Raw genomic sequence first — 22,667 nt, forward strand, 5'->3', positions numbered from 1 at the left:
ACAGGAAAAAAAAGAAAATGGCAGGAGCTGAGAAACTAGCTGGGGATAGGTGTGAATTTGTCAATAGTGGATGTCTATATGTGAAGTGAATATGTTTCTTGCTCACATCACATTAAATGCCCCAAGCTTTTGGCATCTATCGTCTCCCCCGCCATCTTAGTTGTTTACCTCGCGCTCAACGTATTTGTATGCTGATCATATATCTGACGCGCACGCACACACAATATAGCAGCAGCTCTCCTCCTCCGCTTGCAATCCAGTCCATGTGTTGTGGCCGTCCTTTCCCCCATCTACAGTGCGGTCCTCTCAGGCTTTAGGTACAGCACGTTTTGGCTACCAGGGACGCCGAAGCAACAGCAGACACCCCCCCACCCCCTCTCGCCCCCCCCCAACCCCACCTCCATCCCTTTACACACACACACACAGCATCTGTCTGGCTAGCATGCAGGAATCTACAGTGACGGATGTTTTGATTTGCACACGAGGAGGCTGAAGCGTCATGTGCTCGCGTTACGGGCGAGCGTGTTTGCGCGCGCGCGTTTGGTAGTCATGTCAGGATGCTTCGACGGGCATCCGAGGCGCTTGTGAGCCCCCCCTGCCGTCGGTCGGTCGGATCCGGCGCGTCTCCGTCCTTCCTCCTCGCGGGCCTGCTCGGCAGACTGCTCCTCATCCCACTACGTGACTGGAAGTGCGCCTTTCATATGAATGACATTGCGGAGCTGATGAGGCAGGAAGTGGCGTGAGTGTGCGTGCATGTGTGCGCCTGTGTAGCTCCCCTGCTTCTATGGCTAATCGTTAGCATCTGGACACCCTTAATTGACTGGCTGACATCGAATCTGCCTGACTTTCCTAAAAGAGGACTACGGATTTGGTTCTTGGTCACAGGGTCCCCCACACACCTCGCCTTCCCCTGCTCCCCCAACCCCACACACATGCACCCCCAAGAGCTGGACCATCCAGTATGAAGAGTCACCCATGTGTCTACTCGGGGTATCCCAGCTTAGCCGTGTGTGGGGTGGGAGACCCCGGGCCTGGGCCGTCCACTAGCCCCCTGAAGCGGGCCCTTACTGACCCCTTACCGTCCTGTCTGGTCCCCGCAGAGGAGGCCTACCAGAAACTGGCCACCGAGACTCTGGAGGAGCTGGACTGGTGCCTGGACCAGCTGGAGACCCTGCAGACCAGACACTCGGTCAGCGAGATGGCCTCCAATAAGGTAAGGATGAACACAAGGTAGCTTTGTGTACTGGTTTTCCTCATATGGTGGCCCCGGGGGTTTGTTTACTCAACTGCAGAGAGTGCCAGGCATATGTGGCATGGAATTATTTTTCAAAATACAGTTTCTATACATGTTCCTTAATTGTCAACAATTAAATAATTGTACTTTTTTTATTTAAAACAATATTTTAAAAAATATGTGTATGCTACTCGAGCTACTCACTCTTCAAACTCTACCATCAGTTTTACAGATGCTCTGTCTGCTCCTCTGATGCAATTTTTTAAGAATACGGGACTAAAATGTTGCCATCATTTTGAAGTGTGCTGTTTATCTATTCAATGATAACTGGGGCCTGGTGTTACTGGTGTCTATTATTGCCGCTATTTGAGAAAATGCAGTACTTCAAAGTACACAAATGTGCTATGTGCTTTTGTTTTGTCGGGAAAAAGCTGCTACCCAAGACTCACTCTGATGACATAATTAGCTTAGAGCCGCATTAATGGACAAGTTTGTATGGGCTGAATACCCATAATAAGATAATAGCTTTTGATTTGGAAATGTTATTGTAAAAATGTGGAATTGTGGAGAAACTGCATGGTTGTGAACTTTGGGAATATTTAGAAGTTTGGGTAGTGTGAGTATGTAGACATCTGACAGAGTAAAATGCCCTTAAAGCATGAATAACTTTTTTTTTTTAATTATTATTATTATTATTATTATTATTATTAAACATATGTTTCACATTTTTTTGTTTTGCTTGTTAATGTCAAAATTGTGGAACAAGTGGTCGTTTTTAAAATGTGAAAAGCACAGATGAGAGTGTCTTGAATTTTGTGAATGGTGTTCCTCCACAGTGTCGCCGTTTACTTCCTTCGGCACTGCTACATAGTAATTCTTGGTGTGTGGAATGTTACCTAGATGGAAATCCTTGCTATATCATAAAAATATGTTTAGAATGATGTTTTTTTTAATGCAGTTTTACAATATTTCTACTTTTGCACTGTTTGTTTAACATCAGGAATGAGTCAAACACAATGTTCTCACTCATTCAGGAGCTGCTGTCAGCCACAGCTCACGCTTAGCCACTCACATGCAGATTCAACATAGCTTGAGCCAACCTTGCAGACTTTATATGCCACCCCACCAGGCCCCGCTTCTTAAAGGCACATCCATACAGCAGCCTTTGCTACGCTGTCTCACGAAATGCTCAAAATTGCTAAATGTATGTTAATAGTTTCAACTGTAAATCTACCAAAAACTATGAAAATATGACCCCTTTATAATGTGGGTCTCTCTAGTAGTATGCAAAAAAAATCCTTAAATACAATTCAGTTTGTGTTTGTCGGTACAGTACATGCATTAATTTATTACGAACAGTTTGTTTTTAAACTTTTATTTAGGTGCATTTTTTATGTAACTTTTATGCATAATAATTTTTAATAGAAGCATCATTTAACTCATTCACTCCCAGCCATTTTCACAGAAGCAATCCCGTTCGCTCCGGGCTGTTTTGCTGGATCTTGACTTATTTTGCAAGGCCCACAGCATATTGTATTCTATGGCTATAAAAACCTGGAGCCTATCAAAAGAAAGATTAAAGTCTCTTCTTTCATCAGGGAAAAAAAAGTAAGTTTCTATCTGTTTCCGTTTTGCAGCAATTAGCATTAGAAGAGAGCTAAGTTTCATCAGTTTTTACCAATCTATTTAAAATTGTAAGTAATTGAACTTTTTTTCAACATGGTTGATCTCCTTTGCTCTTCTGCCACCTGCTGGCCGTTTGTGTAATAACTAGCATTGCTGCAACTGTTCTTTGCAGTTGAGAGGCTGCATCAAAGCCTTCTGTATGCTTCAGCATAACCCCAAAAAAAAAACGTATAAATACGTCTTTGGGACACTTAAAACATTTTTAAAAAAAACGTATTTACACGTTATTGGGAGCAAATGAGTTAAATACACCTTTTAATTTTCTTATATGTATTTTTTTAAATTAAACCTCTATATATTTACCTCTACTAATGTCAGTCATGATATTGGAACGTGAAGAGCCACATTTTTTTTTTTTGTGGGGTGGTTTTGATGTAAAACCACTAACTTAAATTGTCTTACCACATTACCATTACATTTAAATGGTTTCCAAATAATTTGACTCCATTTATATGCACTACAATTGTGCATGCAAATGTTGCCATGACATACTTCCTTGACACCAATTCCTCTGTAGACGGGGCTTTGGCGACATCTTGTGGCATCTTATGGCATTTCAGAAACCTTTTTTTTTTTTTTTTAAATGAATGCGCTGAGAAGTGTGTAAGGACAACAAAGTGATCAAAAGTCATTTCAGTGCAGCTTTTCGGGATTCACACATTCAGCATCACCTCAATTTGAAGCTCGGACGTATACTGTAACAATGCCCAGTTATGCTGACTGCACGCATACGTCGCTAATGACACCCGCTCGTCTATTAGCATTGTCAGCACGTCGCTTCTACCGAGGCAGCGATAGCATCATCGTGCAGCCAAGGAGCATGCTCAGTCAGTGTCAGTGTGTGTGCAGCACACTCGCTGTGAATGCTGATCAGCTGCGGTGATGTCACACCAAAAAAAGAGGGTAGTAGGTGGGTCATGGGAATGGTAAGACAAAGACACAAAAGGCGCTGATGTCAACTAGCATCGCTCACATGAGCTCATATGAATGCTGGAATATGTGTTGCGTCTCACCCTCCCCAACCCCACCGCCTTGCATCCACGGCTTTACTATAGCTGGTTGCCGTGGCAACAGCTACAGACCTACAAGCAGCCCTGCGATCACATTGTAGCTGATGCATTCACTTAAAGACGCATGCGGCCGTTCCTCATGCGGTGAATATGGGAACGCAGATACCGGAACCTTTTGTTTTTCTTTTTAAAACAAAGAGAAGTGAAAGATTAACATTGCAGTTATATAGGAAGTTTGGAAAACTTTATTAATTTAGTAAAATTTAACATGCTGCTAGAGCCTGGGAGCTCCCTGAGCATTTTGTTAAAATTTTAAAAGGAAGCAGTCTATTGTTTGAAATTGTAATAATAATAATGATAATGATAAGTCTGATACTCTTAAATGAATCTGGGTTACTTATTGCAGTTATTATTGTTATTCAAAGGTTTGCCGCCCTTATTTTGCCTTTTACGGCAAATGAAAAGTGGCTCAAAAATATTGGACGGCCCTGGGGGAAAAAAAAAGAAGCACATTTCTCTCTCTCTCTAACTAGGACAGTCTGATTGGAATTATGTGTCGAACGTGCCCCGGACGAAACGGGCCACAGAAATGGGACTTTATTTGCAGCAGCAGTGAGTTAGTGTTGTGTTTTTATAACTGTTCTTTAGAGGTAGTACCCTTCAAGCACCAATAGGTGGTGCTGTTGTGTTAAGGGCGAAAATATATTTTTGGTTGTTTGATTTATTTATTGCACAGTGATTCAAAGATGAACTTAAATTGTGTATTTTTTTTCTCATGTTTTTTTTTTTTAGAATTATAGCTAACTAACAATTATGTATCAACATTACATACATAATTTGTGTATTTTATGTAAACGTGTATTTATTAATTTAAAAATACAGTACCACAAGAACAAAACAAAAAAAGAACACAAAAAAGCATAAATGAAAAATTATCCGACCATTAATATGCATAAATATACAAGGAGCAGAGAAAAAGAAAAATGTGAGACATTTATGCCTCCACATTTTTTTTTTTATGAAAGTTCATATTAAGCAGATTAATCACCTAGCAAGTTAGCAACCACATCGTATTATCATAAATGCATTCTGATTGCTGTCTTCTGTTTATGTGTAGACAATAGCATGCCATAGATTGGCTGATTACAATTCCAAATATTATATATAGAGAAACGTCATCTTTTGTGTATTTTAAGTTATTTAATTTTTAGTTTAGTATAAAAAGCTAATAATTTAATTATGATAAGGTCAATCCATTATTTTCAAAAATACAAGTTTGTTAATGGTTTATTTCAAAATAATTTATTTCATAATAAATTGACCCCGCCTCTGTTGGAGATGTGGTTATTGTGTGTCATGCACCACATATTGTACGTTGATTTTATATGACATTAAGGTAAATACAAAGTCTGTGTGATTGTAATATAATGCATGGGATACTGTACATTGACCCAGATGGACTCAAGTACAGCGTTTATTTATTTTTTTAAACAAAATGGTCACATACAGTATATCTTAGGTTATTTCTGTTCCAATCCCATTAGCAGGTGCAGGTGTCGTTTGGAAAGGAGTTGATATTTTTGGTCGGCGTGCCAAAGAACAAATTGCTTTAGTGGCCTGGCTCAGCCTGGTGTGACACTTTGCAATTTGTACCCGATGCCTTTTGTTCACACCTCCTTCCCCGGCTATCCATACGTACGGGTGTGCATCGCGGAACACAGACGTGTGCGATCAGCCAGTGGCCTCATCTGCTTCACTGTAGCCGTAAAGGACTCTCACTGCTTATGGTGTCAAGTCAGAAGAGACGTGTTTGCTCTTTTTTTCAATGCATTTTACCTACAGACACTCACAATGCACACATATGCATTCTATTTTATTGATCTCTAAAAATACCCATTTGAAATTTAGAAGAATTCCGGGTTTTCACAATAAAATGGAGCATTTTTCATGGCAAAAGATTGCATATTTCAACATAGCATATTTATAGTCCAAGTTGTAACAGGAATTTTATTTTAAGATTCAGAGACTGGCAAGTACCGATACCGGACCTTATTTCAAGATATTGATACTCGCGCTGGCAACCGATATTGACCAGTATTGGCCACCCTCTTTTGGCTGTTTCACAATCAGGAACTAGAAATTAGATAAACAAAATGCTATATTGGCATATGTCAGGGTTAAACACGACACAAAAAGGAGAGAAGACACTCAGTTCAAGGCTCGCGAGGAGAGAGGAGAGGAACTGACTGATACAATTCACTCCTGCACTCTCTGAAGATTCCTCTCCTCACCCTCTCTTTTTATTTGGTTTCCACACGGCCACGCCCCTAGTTACATGTGTGTTCCAACCCTAGAAATGCAAATGCAAGGCATAGTTGGAACACAGTGTACTTGTTTGTCTTTATGTTGTACATATGAGTGGAAAATTGATGAGTACATGTGTGGTCAAGTTTGCAATCATTTCTTAACAGAAAACAGGCGGCCTCAGCAGACTGGCTCGAACCATTCTGCTGCGTTAGATGTTGTGGTTCTTCAGCTTCTTGAGTCATTTTCATATAGCTAAGCTGTGAATGTGAGTGCGTAGCAAAGCAAAGCATTCTTCATTGCAAACAGAAGCAGTTCTTCATTGCAGCAAATGTATGATAACTTATTTATAATTATTTCTACAGCATATATGGGTCTATCTTTAAAATTATCTGATTTGTTTTTTGGGAAAATGTATTAAAAGTATTTGATATCCTCCTGACTATCACCAATTCAAATTTGTCCTCTGTAGTGGACCTTTTTAAACCTGGAAATCTCCTGCCCAGTGCATACGACTGAATTAACTCATTTTGTGCTCTATAGAAGACATTCAGAGCTTTCCAATGATACTAAATGTGTAGGGGTGGGGCTTCCCTCAGTGCAAGCACTTTTTAGGGAAGAGGAAAAGTAAGCGTATAACACTTTTTATTGAACAAATTTAGGCTTTAAATGTTGTTAGCATGTGTTCTATAAGACTCTTAAGAACACATTAAAGTATTGTTTTAATTATTAGCATTTAAGGTTTTTTTTTGTTTTTTTTTGTGGGGGGGGGGGGGGTCAAAAGTCCTCTGTAGTAGACACATCATAGCTTAAAAATAAAACTTATTTTTTTTTCAAAAATGTATTTTGCAGTATTCCAGTTACTTCACAAGATTGGGGAATATCAAAATAAACATGATTGGATGAAGATTTTTTGTCCTGGTAGTCAGGAGGATATCAGTACTTGGTATCAGTGCGACACAAGAGTTGAGTACTCGCAGTGGTATTGGTCTGAAAAAAGTGATATCAAACATCCCTAGTAATATTCTAATTCCTCTGTTTATGCATTTTTTTTCCAATCAAAATGTAAAACAGCTCCCTGATGTCTTGAAAAACATGTCTGCCAATCTGTGCATGTAGCACATGCCCAAATAAATCTGCCATTCGAATGTGTCATTTATCAGAAACTGTTCAAGGCTAAAAGCCACAAAATAAAAAATAAATCATAATTAAAAAAAAAACAAATACTGTTAAGTTGAGTGATGCTAGTATGCTAATGCTAACACTGCAGTTCTGCTTATCTTTTGGCTTTTATCTTGCTTCTATGTATTCAAAATGGCGACTCTTGGTCCATCCTAGCTACCAAGTCATGAGCGGAGTAGGTCCAGTTGTGATGTCACTACCTGGCAAAATTCTGAGCATTTCAATCAGTCACAAATCACAAGTTAATACTGTTAGCTGACTAATCTAAACCATCACTTGAACAATATTCTCTCAAGTCGTGGCATTATTTAACTTGCCAGTTAATTTAATGAATGTAAATTTGACTCCCAGTGGGACAAAATGCAGAACGACTCGCACATTTTTAATATCAGACACCAAAAAGTACAGCGTGTGAGTACCTTTGCCACCTTTTGATTTCACCCCATTAATTGATGAATTTGTCTTTATTCTGGTATGCTGACATCATCCCACTGACTCAGAGTTACATGTGTGAGCTCAGCTTCCTTTAATATTGCCTCACTTTAATCAGCGCGCAATGTCCACACCAGCTCATGTGACCACACGTATGAATATGCACACGCATGCCCCAGCATGGATTGCACATTTTCCACAATTTCAGGCCAATGGCGCAGCTGGTGACCTCAAGTCCGCTCCCGTCGCAGCCAATCAAAAAGCAGGGCCGGCTCGCCTGTCCTCTGGCGCCGATTGGTTGCCGCGCGCGAGGAGCAGCCTGTGCACGTCGCGGGGGGGGAGGCTCGTGTCGCTCACACCCAGCCGAGCCGAGCGGGGGGGGGGGGGGGAAGGAAGAAAGGAAGGAAGGACAGACGGACGGCAGCCAGCCCGTGACACAAATATTCCGACGCTTGCCCGTCGTTTCCCTGCGGCGACCAATCCTTTGTTGTGTTTAATGCCCACATGCACGCCGTCCCCGCGGAGGCATGCACGGTCGTCATGATGCTGATCATATTCCATCTGACGTTCTTCAACGGATGCTAGCAGGATACGAGTCACTATGAGGACACTCTCGCAACTTCAGATTTAATCTTCCGACTTTCTCTTTTGTGGATTTTCACTCTTGCTCGTTTTGCCAAAATGCCGGACGCAAATTATTTGTTCTCAGTGTCCTGGGGATACATTAAGGTAAGGTGTTAGATCAGATGAAGTAAGACTACATCAAATCTTTTTGTTTTTCGGACACTTTATTGCAAGTACTGACTGGAAAAATGCTTAATCCATTTTTTTTCTAACATTTTTCCACATTTCTTATCATTAAATTTACAACAAAGCAACATTACGTATATTTAATTAGACACATTCAGATACTGTTTTAGGGATGTTCGATACCAGTCAACTCTTGGGAAACCACCAATACAGATGCCAAATACCAATACCACTAGCAGGCTTTTTTTGATACATTATATCCCCCCCCAAAAAAAAACCAATCAGATCATTTTAAAGAAAGGACATTAATTGCAATTTTCTATTCTTCAAATTTCTAGTTCCTGATTGTAAAACACTAAAAAATATGGAATATGGTATCAGTACTTGCCAATCTAAAAAGATGTGTGTTTTTTTCAGTGTGTTTAATTAGAAACTTTTGCAGATAAAATGTTTTCTTTGGCTATGTGTAAAGTCCTGTAAAGTGCAATGAAACTTGCATTGCTTCATATTGCCATAATAATAACATAAAATGCTGCGATTGGCTGGCAACCAGTCCAGGGTGTACCCCGCCTACTGCCCATAGCCGGCTGAGATAGGCTCCAGCACCCCCCGCGACCCTTGTGAGGAATAAGCGGTCAAGAAAATGGATGGATGGATGGATGGATAACATAAAATGATTTCCAGATCAAATTATTTGTATTTAAATTTTACTGCACGTTGGAAACATTGAGATAATGTTTGTTAGTCCTGATTAATGGAAAGTAATCGATTTAATTATTTATTTATTTATTCATATGTTTATTATGTTTAATATAATTTAGATGAATAAGGGCTTCAGAAAATGGATGGATATTTGTTTTTAACATTTTGATGTATTTGTTGAAAATATTTCAGATTTTCATTTTTTGTGATATATATATATATATATATATATATATATATATATATATATATCTTAGTGTTATTTGACATGGTTTAGCCATCCTCTGTGGAGCTTCTTGTTGTTGTGCGTCATAAATCTTTTCAGGTTTGAACGAGGCAATGAAAACGTTGGTTAATGTTCATTCATTTATTTATACATATTTATTTATTTGAGTCATGTGTATTCATCAGTTTTTCAGTATTCAGAATTTTTTTTCGTTTTTGAATCACAATGGTGCTCTTCACATGAACCTTTGTGTCCATGAAAAAAAAGAGGGAGAGAGAGGGGGGGCAGTGGGTGTTCTTCATTCAATAGTGTACATAATAGTGCGGTAAGCACTCAAGCGGCGCCATAATGGTCTATTTCAGGTAATCAATACCGATTCATGTCACCTCCGTCAATATGCATACATGATGTGTTTAGCCTGAAGGGAGTGTCGTTTTTAGGACGAGATTTTTTTTTATTATTATTATTTTTATTTTTTTCCTTAAGAGCTATTGTTACGCAGGTTTGCACTGAAGCACTATGGAAATTTTCAGATTTCAAGCACCCTCGTTCCATCAAATCACAAAGCCACTGCTGCTAAGTGAGCTCCTGCCACTCCAATTAGACCTGATTGACGTATGGCGCAGTCACACACTCACTGTTACACGAGGAATGCTGGACTAAACATTAGGTACACCCACAAGGGATCCAATCAATAAAAGGTTTTATGATGTATGATTTTTAGATTTATTTGCAGTCCAGATGGAGAGGGGTGAACATTTCCTCATCTGGAGTCACCACTAGAAAAAAAGTTGCTCATTGCTTTGTTTTCCTTTTTAAAATTGTCTTTACAGGGTCAGAAGTCACTAAATATAGTTGCACAGCTTTATCGCATGCCCTAGCTCTACCCCGGTTGTCATGGTAACAAAAGGCAATCGTTCTTGTCCTTATTAGGGTTGCAGGTGAGATGGAGCCTGCCCCAGATGAATTTGGCCCAGAAGTGTTTATAATAATGACATTCTTGGGTACAGCTTTTTCCCTTTTTTTTTTTTTTTTTAATTTTACAATTTCAGTCATAGGTTTCAACCTCAAGCTATATGTTTTAATAAAAACAAATATATGCGTGTTGTTTTGCAGTTCAAGAGGATGTTGAACCGGGAACTGACTCACCTGTCAGAGATGAGTCGCTCGGGGAATCAGGTGTCCGAGTTCATCTCCAGCACCTTCTTAGGTGAGACAGATGTTTCAATATTCTATGTAAGATGTCAATACAGTAATACAGTGTCAGCATTTGAAATTTTGAAGTGTGATGTTGGGCTTTTTTCATCAACTCAGACAAGCATCTACATTCTGCTTATTTGCAGGTGTAATATTGTGACTGATGTTAAAAATACTGGAACTTCATTTTGTCATGTTATCAATAAAATGCATCTTTCATTCTACTTAAATAATTTCTCAAAATATTTTCATTTGATTTTATTACATTTTTTTCATCAAAACATTGGACATTTTTCATAAAATCACATAATTCTCGATATATTCCATTTTTCTTATGTATATATTTTTTTCTTTTTTCTTCACTTTTGTTGCAGTCATTTTACTTTAATAAAGTCTTAGGAAATGCTTCATATTATAAAATGTTACTTATTTATTCTTGGTCTTCTAACATATTTTTTTGTAAAATTGCATCGTTATTCTCATTGTTTTTATTCTTGCAAGATTATTCAATTATAGTCATATGATTTTTCTTTTATCTTAAAATTGCAGCTTTTCTGTAATTCCCCTAAAATTATGTCTCTGTTCTTGTTAATTAAATTGTGCTTATTTTTCGTGTTATAGTTGCTGAACTTTTTTTCAAAATGGTTGTAAAATGTTTACATTTCTCACCAAAATAAGATGTTTATCCTTTTCAAATTGTTGTTATTGTCAGAGTCAGAAGTCAAAATAAAGTTTTTAAATGATTTTTTTTTTGAATATTCTACACTTTTTTGTAAAATTGTCATTATTTTCATAATGTTATGGGGGGTTTTTTTCTCTAAAAAGAAGCTTTTGTTGAGTTACCACCACCTTTTACATCTATAAATAATAGTACCTTTCATTTTTCCTCTCTTAGTAATGTTTGTAATATTGTGGCCTATATCATCTTAAAATTCCGTCTTAATCTTTTTTTTGACGGCCGTCTGCCTCTCCCGCCTTTTGTAGACAAGCAGCACGAGGTGGAGATGCCGTCGCCTCAGTCTCAGAAGGACAAGGAGAAGAAGAACAAGCCCATGTCTCAGATCAGCGGCGTGAAGAAGCTGCAGCACTCGTCCAGCCTCAACAACTCCAACATCCCTCGCTTTGGCGTCAAGACGGAGACGGAGGACGAGCTGGGCAAGGTACGCGTTTGCTTATTTGTAGCCAAGTCGTGAAAAAACAAGTATCGACTTTCCACCAGTAGAGGGTGCTAATAGATTGTGAAGTGGACATATTAAGTACTTTGAATGCAGTTATATTGACTATTTTTGGGGTCCACTTCATCAACTTAGTCCCCAGCCACCACCAAGATGGCATCAAAGTAGTAGTAGTAGTTTTTTTGTAAAACAAAACTTGTATTTGTCTCTTGATTCTCCGCCAGGAGCTGGAACATGTGAACAAATGGGGCCTTAACGTTTTTAAGATCTCGGAATTCTCTGGGAATCGGCCACTGACAGTCATGATGTACACCATTTTCCAGGTAGCGCTTCTCACCTCCCGCCACCAAACAGTATGAATTATGAATGATTTTCAAGGCTCTGTGGTGTTTGTTTCAGGAGCGAGACTTGTTAAAAACCTTTAAAATTCCACTGGACACCTTTATCACCTACCTGATGACCTTAGAGGACCACTACCACGGCGACGTGGCCTACCATAACAACATCCACGCTGCTGACGTCACACAGTCCACACATGTGCTGCTTTCCACGCCTGCGCTTGAGGTCAGGACCACACGCACATGCACGCAAACTCAATGGAGCTATTTTCATGCCAAAATTGCGCCTTTCGCCTTATTAATCTCTGTAAGATTTTTATGTCATAAATTTACCCAGTAATTGGTTTATCATATTGGCATTTGTTTTTCCTAATAAAAATGTTTTATTCTGATAACAATTGAACATTTTTGTCCCGTAAAAATGACGTCTTTGTGTGACATTGGACCTTATTTATTGTGAAATTACTATCTTGATATTGAAACATCTGTTATTCAGATATTATTTTTTTACTTGACGTTTTGACTTGTCTTTATTCAAGTTGTATTGAAACTTTTTTTACCCTCATACAATTACCTCTATTGTTATAAACTTATTGTTTATTTTAATAATTCAACTTTACTCTTTTTACAGAAGTATATTATATATAACTTAGATGTTTCTTGTAATATTGTTTTTTTTTTTTTTGTATTGTAATATTAATAAGATCTTTCTTCTCATATTTTTTCCTGGGAATACTGACACCATTTTTTTCCCATAAAATTGCATCTTTATTCTCATAAAATGTTGACTTTTTTTCTTGTAAATTACATCTTAAGTTTCACAACATTGTGACTTTTTCCTCTAACAGCATGACTTTTTTTCTCATAACACTGCCTGTGTTCTTGCGAAACTTTTTTTTTCTTTTTTTTCTCGGAACGTGATGTTTTTAGTCTCGTAACACCGTGTACTCAAGAAAAAGCGCGTACACATGCGCATGCATGCTAGCATGAACGCACCAGTGAGCGCGCCACAATAGGCTTCAATCAAACCTGAGCTCACTTCAATCAATGACTCGTTGTGGGGTTATTTTTAACCGGCAGTTTTCTGAATCCCTCTCCCTCCCTCCCTCCCTCCCTGTCTGGCAGGCGGTGTTCACGGACCTGGAGATCTTGGCCGCCATCTTTGCCAGCGCCATTCATGACGTGGACCACCCGGGAGTGTCTAACCAGTTCCTCATCAACACCAGTGAGTCTAAAAGCGGCGCCATCTTAGCACCTGCGTCACTTTTTGTTCACACGACGCACTCACCTCAGGTCGGCCCACTGTCGCAGACACACACACACATTTGAGTAACTAGTCATTTTCACAGAATGTTCTCATTCATCCAGTTCGTTTTCGGGGCATTTAATCGATCGCAACCAGACTGTCCTGTTTGTTCTAGAAGTTGTTTCGCCAACACAGAGCGAGCAGGCGTCATCAGGCACATAGGCTGTAGCTAAGCATTCTGGGTAAAGTGACATCAGCCAGAAGGGTCTAAAAGTAAAAAATAAAATTGTGCTACACAACTATAAAGCAGGGTCAGAAATGAATTACTGTATGTTACGTTACGGCGTATGTCACCCGGGAGGTGTGTCCTCGAAAATTAAATGTATATTAATTAAGTAAATTGAATATTTAATATAAAAAAATATTACTAACTAGATATTTGCTTGTTTTCACAATAAAATTTTATTTTGATTTGTTTTAAGAGCTGCACAATAAATGCTCCTCAAATAAAAAAAAAAAAAAAAAAAAAGTATTTAAAGTATTGCTGCAAGGTGTACGTAAACAAATGTTAAAGGCCCGCCACACACACCCATTTGTGCAGATGTGATGTCCACGTGCCAGAGCACGTATTCACGTGCGTGCGCACGGTCACGTGCGTTGACGGGCAACCTCGTGCTGGCAAGACGGTGGATGGAGTTTAGTGGATCATCAATCGTGCTTTTTAGCCTCAACTCAACATCATTAGCCGCTCACGCTAACGGCTCTTCCGGGAAATGAAGCAGAGTCACTTAAAGGACAACTTGCTCACGAGCTGACTTGAATGAAATAACACAGCCATTACTTAAAGCGCAGCGCTATTTACAACCCATCGTTGTTAATTATTGTGCATCCGGAAAATCGTCAGAGAAATTCAATCTACCTTTTTTTTATGTTACTTGTTTACTGTTTACTGACTCCAAAAAAAGATTATATTCATTTTGTTCCTTAAATTCTACCCACACATTCCCTGTTTTTTGTCCGGTATAGTTTTGAGGCATACATGTGTGTGTCAACCAGCCAGGACACCTTCAAACTTTTCCTGAGAATTACCATTACATACAAGAAGAAAAACATATTAACTAGGAGTGTTAAAAAAAATCGATTTGGCGATATATCGCGATACTACATCGCGCGATTCTCGAATCGATTCAATAGGCGGCTGAATCAATTTTTTTTTTTTTTTTTTTTTTTTTTATTTATTTATTTATTTATTTATTTTTAAAGAGCTCAGAATTATTGTTCATTCGGTAGTCTTACCGATTCAACGTCTTATCATCATTGCCTTTTTTTTTTTTTTTTTTTTTTTTTTGTGTGTGTGTGTGAATCGATTTTTAAGCTTCCATTTTTAATGGAAAAATATTCAACAAAACGTCTGACTTCGGGTTAGGATTCACACCTTGAGCATGGAAGAATGTTATATGAACGGAACATTAAGCCTTAATATTTTATTTTAATGCTGTTCAAACATGAAACAGATTACAACCTCTATAAGACTGAAATTTCAGATAAATAAATAATACATTTTCATATAAATCTTACACTCTACAAGCTTACTGATTAGTATTTTCTAAATTTGAATGGAAAAAAATCGCAACAATCGACTTATAAATTCGTATCGGGATTAATCGGTATCGAATCGAATCGTGACCTGTGAATCGTGATACGAATCGAATCGTCAGGTACGAGGCAATTCACACCCTTAATATTAACTGTGTTTCCTTTCGTAGCATTTTCATCGTGGGCCCAAAGAATTAGCTTGCTTATATCTTAGCATCATGGTAAAGGTGGTGCGCTTTCCTTCCTGGCAGACTCTGAGCTGGCACTGATGTACAACGACGCGTCGGTGCTGGAGAACCATCACCTGGCTGTGGGCTTCAAGCTCCTGCAGGAGGAGAACTGTGACATCTTTCAGAATCTCACCAAAAAACAACGACAATCACTGCGCAAAATGGTCATCGACATTGTGAGTGCAAAAACAACCATGGGGAATACATTAGTAGATTGTCTGTCTGTCTGTCTGTCTATCTAGCAAGCTAGCTAGCTAGCTGCTAGCTAGCACACTGATATTATTTTATTTGTCTATCTGGTTAGCTGATATGTTATTAAAATCTATCTATCTATCTAATCTATCTAATCTATGTAGCTAGCTAGCTATGTAGCTGCTAGCTAGCACACTGATATTGTTTTATTTGTGTCTATCTAGTTAGCTGATATTATGTTGTTATTAAAATCTAGCTAGCTAGCTATCTTGTAAGTTAGCTAGATTGCTGGAACAATTTTGTTATCATTAGTATCTATCGATCTATCTATCTGTCTGTCTGTCTGTCTGTGACCCTAATGTGTCTATAATATATCAAATAACGTGTTATTGCTTCTATCCAGTTAGGTGATATGTTATCATTAGCATCTATGTTTCTGTCTGTCTGTCTATTCCGTCCGTCCGTCCGTCCGGCCATCCACCTGTCTGTCTTTCTGTCTGTTCTTCTGTTCTTTCATTGCCTACTTCAGTAGTTTATATTAGTGAACCACCCAGGTCCCTTCTTACCTTGCATTAACAGTGAAAAGTAGGTGCTTGTTTCCGATGATGAGTCATAACATGTTTTTTTTTGTGTGTGTCTTAGGTGTTAGCTACTGACATGTCCAAGCACATGAATCTACTGGCTGACTTGAAAACCATGGTGGAAACCAAAAAGGTGACCAGCTCGGGAGTCTTGCTGCTGGACAACTACTCGGACCGGATACAGGTCCGCTCTCAAATCACTCGTTCTAAACATGGTTTATTCAAAAACTCCACTGAAAATTGCATTAAAAAAAAAAACTAATAACTGTTTTCTGTAGGTCCTGCAGAACATGGTGCACTGCGCCGACCTCAGCAATCCGACCAAGCCCCTGCAGCTGTATCGGCAGTGGACCGACCGCATCATGGAGGAGTTCTTCAGCCAGGGTGACCGCGAGAGGGAACGAGGCATGGAGATCAGCCCCATGTGCGACAAACACAACGCCTCCGTCGAAAAGAGCCAGGTGAGATTATATACGAGGGGCCGTCACATGCTTGTTGTTGAAAAAAAAAATAATAATAATAATAATAATATATATATATATATATATATATTTATATGTATATATTTTGTTGCTTTGTGTTGCGAGCTATGTCACTATTCTAGAATTGCTCATACCATTATTAATCCAAAAAATTGGATACATTTTTTTTCTCTCTCTAATGACTATCCTGATTATTGCTGTTTTATTGGGTTTTGGTTAATGATGAGACAAAACCAAATAAGATTTCAGCAATATCCCACGAGAAGTACAGATGTTGTTTTCAGCACTGTTTTTGAAACTGAGAGCTACTTGGGTACAATTTAATGCAAAGGGCAGCAAGTTTGATACACAATTTTGAGGTTAGTTAAGGCTTAACCACGTCAAGTACAGTTTATGACTGCAAATAATGATTTTTTTTTTAATAGATATTAAATTGGTCATTATTAAAACTTCATAAATTTATTTTGATTCCTTCTGTCACATTTTCCTAAGTAAAAGCACAAATCTGCTTTCATAAAGGACTCTGACTTTTGTGAGGCTGAAGTAAGACAATTTGGATAATTATAAGTTAATTGATTATCAAAATTGTCACTTAATTACTGTAGATGATACATTGATTGTTGATTTAATGTGTTAATTTTGACACCTCTACTTGTGCGGATTTTCTAACAATGTCTGCTCTGCTCTCCCTGAGCATGCCATATTCAGTTTGGCACTTCTATCAAAAAATGTTTTCAAACAAGGCCACTTCCACTTTTTTACTGTAACAACGAGAATTAGATATTGTCTGACCAAATTCCACTAGTGTGAAACACAATAGAAACCATCCTAAATATTTTGGTCGTTCTAAACAGCTGATATTTGACAGAAAATATAACAATATTCACAGGCATGTATATGCTTTTTTTCCCTGCTCTTTAAAAAAAATCACTAAAATAACTGCTGCTTAGTTCTGATGTATTTGTATTAGAGTACACTGTATGCATGTAGAGTTATGCATTATACTGCCCCCTTGTGGCACACCAGACTTAAGTCTACTCTACTAATCTTGGTCATTATGAAGGCACTTTTTTTAGGCGGTACTTGGTTGAGAAATACTTTAGTGGTTTATGATATTAGTTGGGCCAGTCCAGTCAGCTTTCATGTTGTTTTTGGCCCCCGTCCCCCCCCATGCCTGCGCAGGTGGGTTTCATCGACTACATCGTGCACCCCCTGTGGGAGACGTGGGCCGACCTGGTGCATCCGGACGCTCAGGACATTTTGGACATGCTGGAGGACAACCGGGAGTGGTACCAAAGCACCATCCCCCAAAGCCCCTCGCCCGCCCTGGACGAGCCCGAGGACGGCGGGCGCCACCCGGGCGGCGACAAGTTCCAGTTCGAGCTGACGCTGGAGGAGGACGGCGAGTCGGACACAGAGAAAGACAGCGGCAGCCAGCCGGAGGAGGAGGAGGAGGATGAAGAAGAAGAGGAGGAGGAGGAGGACGAGGAGGAAAACAGCTGCACGGACTCCAAAACTCTCTGCACGCAGGACTCGGAATGCACTGAGATTCCCCTGGACGAGCAAGTGGCCGAGGAAGAGGAGGTGGCCGAGGAGGGCGACACTTCCTGCTCGCAAACGTGTGTCGTGGAGGAGGAGGAAGAAGAAGAAGAAGAAGAGGTGTTAGCGGAAAGGAAGGAAGACGACCAGGAGGAGGCCAAAACTCCAGACACATAACAGTTTAGGGACTCATGAGATGAACTGCTCTTCTTAGTAATGATTATTTATAGAATTGTTTTTTTGGGGTGGGGAGTGGGGGTTATGTTTTTTTCTTACTTGTATGTTCTGCCCTGCTCAGACACTCGTTTGAAGCCTGCTCTAGACTGCAGCACGTCAGCAAAAGGTGACGCTGCAAAATTCCACCAGGCCATTCCAATCGTGCTCGAGTCCACAACCAAAAATAATCCACACGATAAAAATAAGGCCACGTCGCATGTAGGCGCAAGTACACAATCTCGTGATATGCGATGCGACACTTAATTAATCAAAACTGCCATAAAATGGACTGAGTGAAATAATCTACAAATTCAAAAATAGTTCCAAGCACACTCTTGCCAATTATTCATAATACTTGACGCCTTGCACAATAGAAATAAACAAAATTATGAGAAATAATACACAAAGTCAAAAATATGTCCATAGTACGTACAGTATGCGCCCATACATCTGCATTTTACAGTCTACATGTCGACATAAAAACTCATAATAATCTAATCTAATCTAATCTTCAAAAAAAAAAAAAAAAAAAAAAAAAAAAAAAAAAAAAAAAAAAAAAAAAAAAAAAAAAAAAAAAACTCATAATAATCTGTGTCTGTGTCATTTAATTCATGTGATCGCGCTTGTCGCCAGTTATTTCTAACTGCTTTGCACAATAGAAATATAAGCGAAAGGAAATAACTTAAAATAATCCACTAAATGGGGGGGCGGGGCAGGGTATCCATAAGTGCACGTTCAATTTCCGTGGCATACAATGAATGCTTATCTTCCAGTTATTCATGATGATTGTACAATCAATGACCAGAACGACTAGAAATAATCCACAAATTCAGTCTTGCAAGACTAAAAATTTAGTCAGCACACACACGTGACATCACATGATTGATGCATCTAACTCAATAACCCACAAAGTCTAAACAAAGTCCAAAGTCTCGTTCATATAATGATGTCATCGCTCCTCTCACCAGTCAATCATGATAACCGCCACATGGCACAATAACAACAAATGGAACAACTAGAAATAATCCACTGAGTTAAAAAACAAAACAAAAAAGCCGATGACATTCTTATGATTAATATTTACATTCATGGTAATTGCCATTGCACGCACAAACATAATGAACAGAATGACTAGAAATAATCCACAAACTCAATTATGGCACGCGGGAACACACACACAACATGGTTGTTGCAAAGCATCCGCTTGACAGGTATTTATGGCAACGAGTATCTTTCTCAATAATCCACAAAGTAAAAAATAAATCCACATAAAACTGATATAATTAGGCTCCTCCCACCAGTTAATTATGACAACCACCACTTTGCACAATAGAAATGAAGACAACTAGAAATAACCCACAAAGTCAAAACAAAGTCCACGGCTGACTCTGTCATATGATGATGTCATCACTCCTCTCACCAGTCAATCATGATAACTACCACTTTTCACAATAAAAACAAATTGAACAACTAGAAATAATCCACTGAGTAAAAAAAAAATAAACAAAAAAGCCCATGACACATGCATATGTCATATGATTAATATTTACATTCATAGTGATTGCCATTGCACGCACAATCATAAAGAACAGAATGACTAGGAATAATCCACAAACTCAATTAATCGGCACGCAGGAACGCATGCACAATTTACATGTGACATGATTGTTGCAAACCATCCACTTTACAGGTATTTATGGCAACGAGTATCTTTCGCAATAATCCACAAAGTAAAAAAAAAAAAAAACAGCAAACTCTCGTATAATTATGTAAGATGATTAGGTTCCTCCCACCAGTTAATTATGACAACCGACACTTTGCACAATAGAAATGAACACAACTAGAAATAATCCACAGAGTAACGACGGAGGGAGAATTTTGTGCAAGTCCGGCACGGTTCGGAATGGCCTCGGACTGCAAAGTGTGGATCAGGCTTCAAACGCCACCCAAAGCACTCGCGAGCGCACGTCCGCTTCAAACATGACCACACACCGGTACTTTTTTTTTTTTTTTGTGTTCCACTCAGGAAAACTTTATATTCCTGTTCACATGAGGTGCCGCATTTCCTGCTTGTCCCCTTGTTGTTCTTCTGTCTGAGAGGGTGTGAGAGTGTTTGTTGGCCTTTTCGAAACACATTACGGATGTGAAAGTCTTCCTTGGAAAGCAGATGGACGCTCGCTCTCTTTTGTCTTGTCGTCTTGGGATATTTTCTACGCTTTTGTTTCACGTGCGTGTGCGTGTATTTGACCCTCCTGAGGCGTTTGCACTTGCTCCGATAGCATTTATACTCCTGAACAGACGTACTCGCACTCGGCTAACTTGCTGGGACATTCTGATTGGCTTTTGTTTTGCCCGTGGAGGAAGTGAACTTGGAGAAACACGTTCAAGTGGGTGAAGCCTTGAAATCTTGTTGTTGCCTAAAGTTCTTTTTGAACACATCCTGAGACAATGCAATGCTTTGTAGTCCATACAATGAAAAAGCACCTTTTTTTGTGTGTGTTTTAGTGCTCTACATAACTTGTGTACATTCACAATTAGTGGTTTGTTTGTTTTTTGTTATTGTTTTGTTACTGTTTCACTTCCTGTTTTGTTTTTCCATCACATTCAAGCCAGTTGTATAATTTAGTTTATTTGTATTTTTATTTTCATTCAATATTATTTTATTTTTGCTTTAGTTTCTTTGATGTCTATTTTTGTTTTACTCTAACATGCCAACATGCCTCCCGCGCACATTAAGCTTTTTTTTTGGTTTTTCACCTCCCCCCATTTCCACATATTATTTCGTACTGTATTTTAAAATTGTTTTTACAATATGTGCCCCCACTAAACACGCCATTCTGATGACTATTGAGTTTGTGGAACATGAGTTGAAGCAACAAACCCGTTTTGGGCGGCGGCCATTTTGCCCCGTGCTATCAACTCGAAAATGACATCACAGTTGCTCATTGTCCGGCGACAACCAATCACTTGTCACCTGTTTTCTGTAGCTGAGCCGTGATTGGTCGTTAACTGAACCTTGAGCAACTGTGACGTGGTAAAATGACCGCCCTGGAGATGGATAAAAAAAAATGGCTATACTTTGCTACTGAATTCATATTCCAAACACCGCAATATTCATATGAATGCTGTGTTTAAACTAGCGGAATTGCATAGACCATTTTCTTGCCGAGAAAATTTTGTGGTTGAGTTCCCCTGATTAGTTTGAATCATATAAAGTTGGTAAAGTAAATAAGTCACTGTAGCGTAGACAGGCTTGCCAGTTCAGAAATCCAACTATTATTTTTTTCCCTTTCTTATGTGTGCAAATATAAACAGCAGTTACCAAAAAAAAAAGGAAAAAACACACTTGAAGACTGCACACTGATTTTCTTAATTTATTTTATTTAATTATTTTTTTTGTGCCAAATTTTCTTTTTTTCCCACCTCCATTTTATTCTCATGCTCACCTAATGCCCTTACGAGTAATACATTTTTTTCAGTTTAATCGCTGTTTACAAACATATTTATCGTTGTGTATATACTATATAGTTATTATTATTATTATTAATGTTATTACTATCATAACACCGTTTGTTGTAAATGGTTGACTCTTAAACATCCCTTTTGGTGATGGTGTGGCTGTATCACGTACCTCTTGTTGAGAGAATGTGTCGAAGAGAAAGAAAAAAAAAAAAAAGATTTTTAAAAACGGTTGCTTTTTGGGGGGGGGGGGGGGGGGGTTAAGCCAAATTATTTTCTAAAAAGCAACTGTTGCTTGGCCCATGGGCTGTGCCTTAAATCCAAGACTCTGTCGCCCTTTTACTTTCTTTCTTTCTTCTTCTGCTGCTGCATTAGAAAAGTACCGGTGGCTTACAAGGACAAAGTTGCAAAACTCAAAACAAATGCTCATGTTGTGTTAGGTCGGCGTTAACGTAAATACACGACGATCGATTCTGTCCTCGACGGTCTTTGTGGAAGCAAAATGGAGCCACAAGTTGCAACAAATTGCGTAAAAATTGCCATCATAAAAATGTCATTCATAAATACCATTTACAACAATCTACCGTGAAATCTCGGCAGCCCAGCCACCTCACATATTATTTCACAACGAGTACATTTGTTTTGTGTTGTGTCTTGTTTCTGATACTTCTGAGCCACCGTAGCGATGACCTCACCTCTTGATAAATTGCCTTTTTGTTTTGCGTTCGAAGCCAAACTTTTTCCTCAAGGAAAGCACACAAGCTTAGCGACACACACGCGTGCACGTTCAGCCGCTGCTGCATTAAATTTGGTTGAAACGCTGACTGTGTGTGTGTCGCTAATGGACACCCCTCCTTCCTTCCTTCCCTGGCAATAGAACCCGACACCCC

The 22,667-nt window shown here is 39.0% G+C and overlaps 1 protein-coding gene across 6 annotated transcripts in view; it reads left to right on the plus strand.

Moving 5' to 3' along the window:
* The window catches only part of pde4d (phosphodiesterase 4D, cAMP-specific), a 162,094-nt gene extending 143,286 nt beyond the window's left edge, over positions 1-18,808 (plus strand). For 5 of the 6 annotated variants that reach the window (XM_077520814.1, XM_077520815.1, XM_077520818.1 and 2 more), the window contains exons 6-15: positions 1,101-1,213; positions 10,643-10,736; positions 11,708-11,883; positions 12,123-12,221; positions 12,298-12,462; positions 13,362-13,461; positions 15,330-15,484; positions 16,143-16,265; positions 16,360-16,542; positions 17,746-18,808. In XM_077520814.1, the coding sequence (XP_077376940.1) occupies positions 1,101-1,213; positions 10,643-10,736; positions 11,708-11,883; positions 12,123-12,221; positions 12,298-12,462; positions 13,362-13,461; positions 15,330-15,484; positions 16,143-16,265; positions 16,360-16,542; positions 17,746-18,279 (1,742 nt within the window). In that variant the 3' untranslated portion in view covers positions 18,280-18,808. Of the gene's footprint in view, positions 1-1,100; positions 1,214-8,277; positions 8,578-10,642; positions 10,737-11,707; positions 11,884-12,122; positions 12,222-12,297; positions 12,463-13,361; positions 13,462-15,329; positions 15,485-16,142; positions 16,266-16,359; positions 16,543-17,745 lie in introns of those variants that run through there. The other variant, XM_077520819.1, reaches the window with a different exon arrangement.
* The last annotated feature ends 3,859 nt before the right edge of the window (positions 18,809-22,667 follow it).

The sequence above is a fragment of the Festucalex cinctus genome, chromosome 5 (genome assembly GCF_051991245.1).
Source record: "Festucalex cinctus isolate MCC-2025b chromosome 5, RoL_Fcin_1.0, whole genome shotgun sequence".
Lineage (NCBI taxonomy): Eukaryota > Metazoa > Chordata > Actinopteri > Syngnathiformes > Syngnathidae > Festucalex > Festucalex cinctus.